At 44.8% G+C, this 11,518-nt stretch overlaps 1 protein-coding gene across 1 annotated transcript in view; it reads left to right on the top strand.

Moving 5' to 3' along the window:
* The window catches only part of RBPMS2 (RNA binding protein, mRNA processing factor 2), a 44,108-nt gene extending 32,833 nt beyond the window's left edge, over positions 1-11,275 (top strand). The window contains exons 7-8 of the mRNA XM_040342894.1: positions 8,529-8,601; positions 10,422-11,275. Of these exons, the coding sequence (XP_040198828.1) occupies positions 8,529-8,591 (63 nt within the window). The 3' untranslated portion in view covers positions 8,592-8,601; positions 10,422-11,275. The remainder of the gene's footprint in view (positions 1-8,528; positions 8,602-10,421) is intronic.
* Positions 11,276-11,518: the final 243 nt, after the last annotated feature.

Raw genomic sequence — 11,518 nt, forward strand, 5'->3', positions numbered from 1 at the left:
GTGCGCGGACCCTCGGAAGAGGAGGTCCTTTCCTCTGGGGAATTGGACCTCTTGGACAGAGACCAAGTAGGTTCAGGGATCGAAGATCCGGATACAGAGGAGTCTGGGGCAGTCTCCCTGAGGGAGAGCTGGTGGATTCAGGGCTTGACGGACTTGGTCCATAAGGCATTCAACCTGCCTGTACCAGATCTCCAGGTATCGACGGTTTCAGCTTTGGGCTCACTGAGGGCGCCTCAAAGCAGTGCTGTGTTTCCGATCCATCCTCTATTGGAGGAAGTCTTGTTCCAAGAGTGGAACAAACCAGACAAGGTTTTCTTTCCACCTAAGAAATTTTCTGTCTTATATCCTATGGAAGAAAAGTTTTCCAAGAGATGGGCTTCTCCTGCAGTAGACGCAGCCATCTCATGTGTTAACAAATCGTTAACATGTCCTGTAGAAAACGTACAGGTTTTCAAAGATCCAGTTGATAGACGCTTGGAAGCCCTACTTAAGAACTCCTTCACTTCTGCAGGGGCAGTAGTACAGCCAGCCGTGGCTGCGATTGGAGTCGCTCAAGCTTTATCGGATCAATTTAAGCAAATGCTTGAACTTATTCCTGCCGAGCAGGCAGAAGAATTTTCGGATGTCCCTAAGGCCATATGTTTTACGGTAGACGCAAGCAAGGATTCTATCCAACAAGCGTCACGTTTATCATTATCCCTTATCCATATGAGAAGACTCTTATGGTTAAAAAGCTGGGAGGCTGAGCCCCCATGCAAGAAGCTCCTGGCAGGGTTTCCCTTCCATGGAGGACGGCTCTTCGGAGAGGACTTAGATAAATACATTCAGACCATTTCAAGCGGCAAGAGTACTCTCTTGCCAACTAGGAAGAGGGTTCAGGGACCTGCGTTTAAACGACAGTCCTCCCCTGGGCAGGGGCCCTCTAATGCCAAGCAGTATCGACGGCCTCCTGCAAGAACAAACTTCGGCTTCAACAGCAGATCACAAGGACAGACTGTTAGGGGCAAGAGGCAGTGGTTTCGCAAGCCAGCAAAACCAGCCCCCAAGTCTACCTCATGAAGGGGCGCCCCCACCCACGAAGGTGGGGGGAAGGCTGCGACTCTTTTCGGAGATTTGGGAAGCCAGCATTCCCGACGAGTGGGTACGGTCTTCCGTGGCCACAGGCTACAAGCTAGAATTCCTAAGGTTTCCTCCTCCTCATTTCCAGGAGTCAAGGATTCCAAACGATCTGGAGAAAGGAGCCGCATTAAGGTCGGCTCTAGATCATCTACTTTCCCAGGAAGTAATAGTAGAGGTACCAGTCCTGGAACAGGGGCTGGGTTTCTACTCCAACCTATTCATCATCCTAAAGCCCAATGGAGATGTCAGGCCAATTTTGGACCTAAAGATGGTAAATGCATACTTAAAAGTCCGCTCATTTCGGATGGAATCCGTGCGGTCAGCAGCTGCCACACTCCAAAAAGACGACTTCATGGCGTCCATAGACATAAAGGATGCCTACCTTCATGTTCCAATTTATCAGCCACATCAAAGATATCTACGCTTTATGGTGGCTTCGCGTCATTTCCAATTCGTGGCGCTTCCCTTCGGGTTGGCTACGGCCCCCCGGGTGTTCACGAAGGTTCTAGCTCCAATCCTAGCCAAGCTAAGGATCCAAGGGGTCACGATCCTAGCATACCTGGACGACCTCCTAGTCATAGACCACTCGTCTCCCGGCTTGGAACGAGCAGTGGCCCTCACGGTCCAATACCTCGAGAGGTTCGGCTGGGTCCTAAATCGAGAAAAGTCAGCATTCCAGCCCACAAGGCAGTTGGAATATCTCGGCATGAGATTAGACACGGAACAACAAGGGGTGTTCCTACCTCGGAGGAAGGTCAAAGCCATCAAGGAATTAATCCTACTGGTTCTAAGCAAGAAAGAACCGACTATTCGCCTATGTATGAGATTACTAGGCAAGATGGTGGCTACTTTCCAAGCGGTGCCATACGCCCAGAGCCACACTCGCATCCTGCAGGCAGCCATCCTGTCAGCATGGAGCAAAAGGCCACAGGCCTTGGATATCCCGTTGCCTCTCTCATCAAGAGTCCGGCAAAGTCTGTGTTGGTGGTTAGACCCTCAGAATCTACTGAAGGGAAAATCTTTCAGCCCAGTGGCTTGGAAGATAGTGACCACAGACGCCAGCCTGACGGGCTGGGGAGCGATTGTGGATGGTTCCACTCGCCAAGGTATTTGGGCAAAGCCAGAGAAGCTTTTACCCATCAACATCTTGGAGCTCAGAGCTGTTCGACTAGCCCTCAGGGCTTGGACGTCGAAATTGCAGGGGCTCCCGGTGAGAATTCAATCAGACAATGCCACGGCAGTGGCATACATAAATCACCAAGGGGGGACCAGGAGTCAGGCCGCTCAAAGAGAAGTGAGCTTGATTCTCCTATGGGCAGAGGCTCATGTGCCCTGCATATCGGCAATATTCATTCCCGGAGTGGACAACTTTCAGGCGGACTTCTTAAGCCGCCAGACTCTATGGCCGGGGGAATGGTCTCTGCATCCACAAGTCTTTCAAGCACTCTGCCAAAGATGGGGAGTGCCGGACGTGGATATCATGGCATCGAGACTCAACAAGAAGCTAGACAGGTTCATGTCCCGCTCAAGGGATCCGATGGCCTGCGGAACCGATGCTCTGGTTTGCCCTTGGCATCAGTTCAAGCTTCTTTATGCGTTTCCCCCGCTCCAGTTACTACCCCGCCTGCTGCGCAGGATCCGGGTGGAGCACATACCAGTTATCCTGGTAGCTCCAGCATGGCCCAGAAGGGCTTGGTACTCACTAATCCTAAGGATGGTAGTGGGAAACCCTTGGACTCTGCCTCTAAGGCCAGACCTGCTATCGCAAGGTCCGATCCTCCACCCTGCCTTACGGCATCTAAATTTGACGGCCTGGAAGCTGAATCCTTGATTCTCAGGGGTAGAGGTCTGTCTCAGAAAGTAATCTCTACCCTAATCAGAGCCAGGAAACCGGTCTCTAGGGTGATTTATCACAGGGTCTGGAAGGCCTATATAGGCTGGTGCGAGTCCAAGCTATGGCTTCCTCGCAAGTTCACCATAGATAGAGTTTTAAGTTTTCTCCAGCTAGGAGTGGATAAAGGATTGGCATTAAGCACAATCAAAGGACAGATTTCTGCCCTGTCAGTGTGGTTTCAGCGGCCGCTGGCCACCCACTCGCTGGTTAAGACCTTCCTTCAAGGGGTCTTACGTATTAAACCTCCAGTTAAATCCCCGCTTTGTCCGTGGGATTTAAATCTTGTTCTGTCGAGTTTACAGAAACAACCGTTTGAGCCGTTGGCTGAAGTTCCTTTGGTTCTACTGACAAGGAAGTTGGTGTTTTTGGTTGCCATAGTTTCCGCAAGAAGAGTTTCGGAACTGGCAGCCTTATCCTGTAAGGAACCATATCTTATATTTCATAAGGACAAGGTCGTTCTCCGCCCTCATCCTTCCTTCTTACCGAAGGTCATATCCAGTTTTCATTTGAACCAGGATTTGGTATTACCATCCTTCTTCCCTAAACCTACTTCCAGAAAGGAAGGGTTGCTGCATACCTTGGATATTGTCAGGGCCATGAAGGCCTATCTTAAAGCTACAGAGAAGATCCGGAAAACAGATGTGCTGTTTATTCTACCGGATGGGCCCAAGAAGGGGCAGGCAGCTGCAAAGTCCACCATTTCTAGGTGGATTAAGCAATTGATCACTCAGGCCTACGGCTTGAAAGGGTTGCCTCCTCCAGTATCATTAAGGGCTCATTCTACTAGAGCCATGGGCGCCTCCTGGGCAGCACACCACCAGATCTCTATGGCTCAAGTTTGCAAGGCGGCAACCTGGTCTTCTGTCCACACATTTACAAAATTCTACAAGTTGGACGTAAGAAGGAATACTGATACTGCCTTCGGGCAGGCAGTGCTGCAGGCTGCAGTTTGAGACCCTCGGATTCCGGGGGCTCCTCTTTTTTTGAGTTAAATTTAAAATTTAAGATTATTTTTCTCAAATAAGTTGGATTTATTATGATTTGAGTATATCTCTAAATTAAATCCTTTTGTCTTGGAGATGTTCTCCCTCCCCTCATTGTAAGCATTGCTTTGGGACATCCCATATAGTAATGAATGCCGCTCTGTGTCCCGTGATGTAACGATAAAGAAAAAGAGATTTTTAATACAGCTTACCTGTAAAATCTTTTTCTTGGAGTACATCACGGGACACAGAGCTCCCACCCCTCTTTTGAGGACCATTTTGGGAGGCATACTGCTTGCTACAAAACTGAGGTACTCCTCCTATGGGAGGGGGTTATATAGGGAGGGGCATTTCCTGTTTGAAGATTGCCAGTGTCTACACCTGAAGGTACTCCATATAACCCATATAGTAATGAATGCCGCTCTGTGTCCCGTGATGTACTCCAAGAAAAAGATTTTACAGGTAAGCTGTATTAAAAATCTCTTTTTTCCAAATAAAACAAAGTGAATTTAAACCATGCAAATTGCGCAGTCATTCAGAGATCCATCACATGGCGCATAATGTAGTGTTAAATACGTCCAGTCGCATGTCTAGAGCAGTGTTTCACAATGTGTGAATGGTGCACCATTTTCTAGACAGGACGCAACGTTTGCCTCTCATACCCTGCCCTCAGTATGCATTGGTCAACTAGGACAACATTTCACAATATAGTAATCAAAGCAACTGGTCTATTTTTCAGACTATTACCCAAAAATGCATATGAAGGAATGCCACCTGTAAATCAAGCTGTGGTGGTTGAGGGGGGGGGCGGATGGGTCGCATTCACTGGCTGTGTGGCCTCTTTACTCTGGTTTTCCTCCCCTGCCTAGAGTTTGGTATAAAATAAAAATCGGCATGATTAAGCAGTGTAATTCTTGTGCAGGAGTGCAGCTGTAGCATTAGCTTGTGTGCTTTTTACTATGTAAATTGTGGCTTTGTAGGCATGTGCCGTTTTGGGAATAGTCTCCAACAGACTAAGCATTAGGCTTGAGCTACTGCCTTTTTTTTTTTTTTTTTAAAACTTAAGAGCTAACTCGCAAATTTTAACTTTCTTGACTTTAGCAGTCCTTATAGCTGTGTGAGATATTCACCCAAAAAGTAGCCATGTATGTCTATATAAGCATGCAGTAGTATACTTAAAGTGTGTTGCACAGTTTTAAAACTAAAGTAAATGGTTTACTAGTGTGCTTTATATAGTTAAACATTATATCACGAAGGGACTCAAAACTGACTTTCCTGTTATGCTTCAAACAGTCATCTGGTTTATTAATGCATAATCTGGTTCCTTACAAAGACCTTGGCTATCCATGTACTAAAGTGTCTGGCTCTGCAATTTGGCAAGTATTGCCAAGCACTGACAATTTACATTGGCAGTTGAGCCAGTGACATTAGAACACACTTGCAATGTAACCCCCATCATAACTGCACCCTGTAAAAAAAAAAAAGCCAATTCTATTAAGTGTAAATGCTTCACTGACCTTGAGAATAGTCATTTTTAAGGGGTACTGAAAGCGGAGTTCCGCCCAAATGTGGAACTTCTGCTCGTCTGGCCCCCCTCCGGTGCCACATTTCGCACCTTTCGGGGGTGGGGACAGGATACCTTCTGGGAGCCGCAGATATTGACATGGCTGGGGCTCCCCCTGTCACCGGGCCAGTAAGAGGAGCGGCCTTGCACACGTGCAGTAGGCTTCCTGGCGTGAAGCTGAAAGGCTATGCTGCCGGGTACCCTTGGCCGCAATGGCAGTACCTGACGGAATCAGCTGCAGGTGCTGTCATCACTGGAGTCCAGGAAAGTGTCCTAAAAGCCAGCAGCTGCAGTATGTGTAGCCTCTATAGGACTGTCCACCCGTCGGACGGTGGCACAATGGCTCTCCTGCACAAATCCCTGTAGGTGTATGGTGTTTCACGCAAGCTTGGGGGCGTGCGCTCGCTGCAGGAGTGTGCCCACGTGTCAGGACTCTGTCCTCCAGCAGCCCACAATTGTTTTGTACACAGGGAGATGTAAATAATGCATTTCCTCGTTCTCACAGGTTACATGACTGGGAGCCACTGTTACCAGTGGTTTGGGAACCCCCCCCCCCCAACCCACAGTTGGAATCGCACATAGGGAAAGCAGTTAACCCTTTATTAACCACTAGTGTTAATCCCTGCCAGTGACTTGTACAGTAATCAGTGGCTATTTATAGCTCTGATCACTGTATATATCAATGGTACCAAAAGTGTCTGATCGGGTCCATCCACAATGTCGCATTCCTGCTAACAATCGCTGATCACACCATTGCTTTTAAAAAAGATAAATTCCATAAATCTATTCCCTGATTTGTAGACACTATAGCTTTTGTGCAAACCAATTTTTAATTTTACCAAACTTGTATATAATGCATATTGGCCTAAACTGAAGTTTGTTTTTAAAAAATGTGGGATATTGTAGCAAATTTGAAGTGTTGGAGGGTTGAAGTGGTTAAAGGATGCTGTACAGCATACCCCTGAACATCAGTTGGTGGTTCTGGTTGCCAAGTGTGTAGCACCATTTTGTTTTAAGACGAGCTGTTTAGTTTATCGCAGGAAATGCAGAACATAACCAAGGTTTTCAAATGGTATCGCAATAACCAGAAAATAAGCCACGCCCCATTAAAATGGGAATAGAAAAAAACAAGCCTTACAGTGTTTGCTGCCAAAGACCCAATTCCCCATAATTTCAGGAATTCCAGACTAGGGTATACAGCCATAAAAACCTAAAATGCCTTTTCACACACTAGCCACAACTCCTAATGCATTGAGTCACAAACTGAATCTAGTGGCTAATTTATAATTCATATGCAGGGCATGCAATTATAGTAAACTGCCATACTAGTGCAGAATGTGAGGAGTAAATTCTGCTTTTGTAAATATGGGTTTATTGGCCTGGGCTCTAAGCAAATTGGTCAGCAAAAATTTGATTCTAGTCTTTAAAAAAAAATGCTAAACTTTCCTATGGTTGAAAAATCCTAAATGCATGGTAAGTGTTATCCTGACCCTTTTGACAGCATAAACAATCTAAATTTGTAGCTTCACCCCTGACATAGACTTGCTCCAAAAATGATGCTGCTTAGCAAAGGAATGTTATCTTCTGTTCCCTCCCCCTGCTTCTTGCCACAAACAGATGGAACAAGAAACATCTGTCTGAAAATGGCTATCAGATACTTGTGTAATATACTCATTTAACTAGCCTCTCTCCAGGGTTTAGCTTTTAAGTGGATGATTGACTATATACACAAATTGTGTATAGTAAGCCTTGAAGTTGCTTTTAACTGCAGATCCCCATCTCTTGGCTGTAAATATCCTGAGATTAGACTAAGCATTAAATGGAACTTTCCTGAAAGCCGTTATGTAGATTTTATATTTTTCAATGTTGCCTGCAAACCTAGGTGGTTGCTGCTTTATTTTGGTATGAAGGTCTCACATGTTCAGTAGTAAGTGTAAACCTTCTTTCAAATAGACTGTTTCCAGGGTGCAGAGCATTGCATTGTCTGACAAATGAGGTTTTCCTGTTCCCACTAAGATGCTGCATGAAATTAATTCCATATGGGCTATCTGCAGTGGGAAGCACAAATTGTGAGAACATGTCAGGGGGTTAAACATGTGTGAACTGGAAGTTGCTTTTTGAAAATAAAAGATTCTTCAGTCAGTGCTAGATTTTTGCAATTTAACTTTTAATCTGTTGCACTAATGTCCGACTGGAGAAGGCACTTATGTAACATGGAATAGGGCAGCACCTCAGATCTTGGCGCTTGATAAAGTGCGGTACACATGAAGGGTGGTATGTACATTCAGTAGTTTTTTGTTTTTTGTCTAGCGTGGCAAAAATGGCACTCGAATCACTTTAAAACTGGTAAAGCAACGGTACATATTAGAAGGGCAAAGTAATGCAAAATTACCCAGCTGCCTTTTAAACTAGTCACCACCGAATTCAAATGTTGGCTTGGAATTTTTGTTATTTTGTGATGGCATATGAAGCCCTTTAAAAGTGTAATCTAACTCTAAACTAGGAGCCCTTAATATGGGACATGCATAACCTATTAAGATGAGGTTTACTTGGCGGCAGCCCCCTTTCCAGGATGTGTACAAATGTCCAGAGTGCCTACACTCATCTCTGCATAGAAACCAATCCGCTTCCAGGTTTTATTGCCAAAGCTTAATTGAACAAGTGGAGGGCAGAAACTGTTTCCACGTAGGAGTGAGTCTGATTTTTGGGCCCCCGGCTTTAGTAATTAAACGACATGGTGTCTCAAACTTGTTTACACCATGCCCTTTACGAACAAATGACCCAAGTGTATGCAATGTACATTAACTTGAATGTACTATTTACATGGTCAGATGTGCATTTACTGCAACATCTGTGATTAGGATTAACTGTACACCTAGTATTTGGGGGGGGGGGGGCAATAAGACTATTACCTGCAGACCATGCTTGCCTTCACATGTCACTCTAACCATGTGTAACTGATTTGCAGATGCGTTGGTATCCTCCTTCTGAAGCTGCTCAACAAGGATGGAAGTCCCGTCAGTTCTGCTAAAAGCTCTTTGGTAAGTAAATATTAGGCATAACATTTATAATCCCCCCCCCCCCCCCAATACACCACCAATCAACATTTACTATTGCCAGCATGAGTATTAAAATGGGTAAAAGTAGATCATACAGGGCCAGATTCAGAGCGAGTACGCCGGTGTATCTACTGATACGCCGGCGTACTTTCAAATTTGCCGCGTCGTATCTTTAGTTTGAATCCTCAAACCAAGATACGACGGCTTCTGGCTTCGATCCGACAGGCGTACGCCTTCGGATCATAGGTGCAATACTTCGGCGCCCGCTGGGTGGAGTTCGCGTCGGGTATGCTAATTGGCTTTTTCCGTCGATCCACGAAAGTACGCGCGGCCGTCGCATTCTCTTACATCGTCGCTAGTCAGCTTTTCCCGGCGTATAGTTAAAGCTGCTATTTTGCAGCGTATAGATAGACTTGCCATGTTAAGTATGGCCGTCGTTCCCGCGTCAATTTAAATTTTTTTTTTTTTTTTTTATGCGTAAGTCGTCCGTGAATAGGAAAGGACGTAACTCGCGTCTAAGTTCAAAAAATTACGTCGGTGCAATGTAATTTCGTGCAAAGCACGGCGGGAAATTTCAAAACGGAGCATGCGCAGTTCATTCGGCGCGGGGACGTGCTTCATTTAAATGAATCACGCCCCCAACTCGCCCAATTTCAAATGCGCCGCCAGAAAAACACTATGCCGCTGTAACTTGCAGCGCAAAATCGCTGAGGATTCGAAATTCCGCCAGGTAAGATGCGGCGTAGCGTATCGCTGATACGCGGTGCAAGTGCAAATGTCTGTGAATCCGGCCCATAGTATTTAACCTTTCTTCTGGTTTCTTGGACAAATGATGCCATGCATCCCAGGAATCTGAAGGGGTTCTCGGTTAAGCATATCCATAAATGCTTGAGATAAAAGGCAGATGGCTCCTAGGAAGGAAATGTTACATGAATAGCTGGCCTTTACACAAGATGGCCATGAGCAGAAATGTTAAAGGGTGGTTTTAAAGGGATTTCTGAAAAATAAAGCATGGAGACCTGATCTGAGAATATTAAAAATTAAGGCCCCATGCACACGAGACGCTATTACAAACGCCTCTAATCTCAGCTTTTCAAAGGCAAAAACCGGCATTTAAAACGCCCGTTTTTGCCGCGAATTGTGCAGCGTTTTGCTGCGATTTGCGGCGTTTTACCGCGATTTGCGGCTGTCAGCGTTTATCCCCAAAACACTGTAGACCCTCCCCAAGCTCAGAATCAAACTATTTGTGCTGTGTTTTGCTGCGTTTAGCGTCTAAAACGCAAAAGCTGAAAGCTTCTGAACCCAAAATTTTGGGTTTGGAAAAACGGCCCTAAACCCAACTGCTTTGAAACGCCAAAAAACGTGATCGTGTGCATGGACACATAGGATAACATTAAATGTGTTCAGGGGCAGTTGAAAAAAATGCCCAAATGCCTCTGAACTCGAGTTTAGCAGCGTCTCGTGTGCATGGGGCCTAAATGGTGTTCAGATGCAGTGAAAATGTGCTTTAGTACATGAGCACTAACTTGTCAACATGTAGGACATGCAAGTTGTCAGTTCACATGCAAGAGGACAAAGGAAGGTTCAATTGTCTTGTCCCATTTCTGCTCTGATAAGAGGTTGGGTGTGAAGAAAACATGCAGCCACAATCCATTTAAGGACTGGTAAACTGAAATCCTAAGGCATTTTTAGATTAGATGCCCGAAGGCAAACTTTTTTTATTTTTGTATGCTAGATGGGTTGGAGTGTCCGATTTTATGTTTTGTAGGATATATTTTAATGTACACCTGTTTCTCTTGTAGGGTTTTTTCCTCCATGAAGTAATGTGCCAGAAATGAACAAGTGTTCGTAAAACATTGTACTTCTCCAGATGCATCTGAATGTTCAGCCAAGCCTTCCAAATGTCGAAGGGTCATAACAGTCCTTTTCAGCTACATAAGATGAATTATTTGGCACTTTCTGTGGAAAATATGCCTCTGTGGGTAACAAAGTCCAATGAAGTAACAGGATGTGACTCTTAAAACCATGGTAGACATGGTGCTGCCCTTGCCTGACCATGTTCTATAATGCTACGGATCTCCCTTCATCGCATGTTGACTTTCTGGCATGAATTAACTATTTAAGTGTGTGTGCTTGTTAAAATCTATTGCTTGTTTACCAATTTCAGCTGGTCTGCAATCAGACCCTGAATCTAGTCATGCAGTGATGAAAACTTGGCTTAATGTACTGTTTGGTCTACCACCTCAAATTCAAACAAATGCAGTTCAAACAGTGCAAACTGAACTCTACTTTCATGTTTCTGTGGGGTTTTTCATGGGAGTCTGTCCTTGCCAAATGCAAACCTATGGGGTAACGGAACAAAAGTACCAGTATTTTTGTAACTTGTTTAATAAGGAGATATTTATGCATCATGTGTTTGTGTGATAATTATTAAAAGAATATATTCTGTCCTAAGTTAATGTTCAGTTAAAAAGCTCAAATCTGTATGGTTTGTCTGCTGTACTCTATGAACAATTGTGCAATTTTGTTTTGTTGCAGCCTACTGCTTGGTATTGATGTACTTTCAGTATTATGAAAGGTTTCTGCTTGGAGAAGGAGTTTCTCTATTGATGATCCTAAAAGAATGTGATACTGGATAAAATATAATGTATTTAAAGTGTGAATTTTTTTTGAAACTCTATGGTTTCTGACAAATTAAAGTAATTAAACTAATAAGATCTCTAGTCATTTATTGTGTTGTCACAATTGGAACAGAATTCCAACCTTCATGCAAGATTTCATGTTGCACCCTTGTGCATAATGGAACAAGGTGTCATTCCATAGCCCCTTACCTCGCTCCTAATGGCAGCTCGACAAATAACCTAATTGCCCATATTTGTAGGGCAGCTGGCATTGATAC

This window comes from Rana temporaria, chromosome 3 (assembly GCF_905171775.1).
Source record: "Rana temporaria chromosome 3, aRanTem1.1, whole genome shotgun sequence".
NCBI classification, from domain to species: Eukaryota; Metazoa; Chordata; class Amphibia; order Anura; family Ranidae; genus Rana; species Rana temporaria.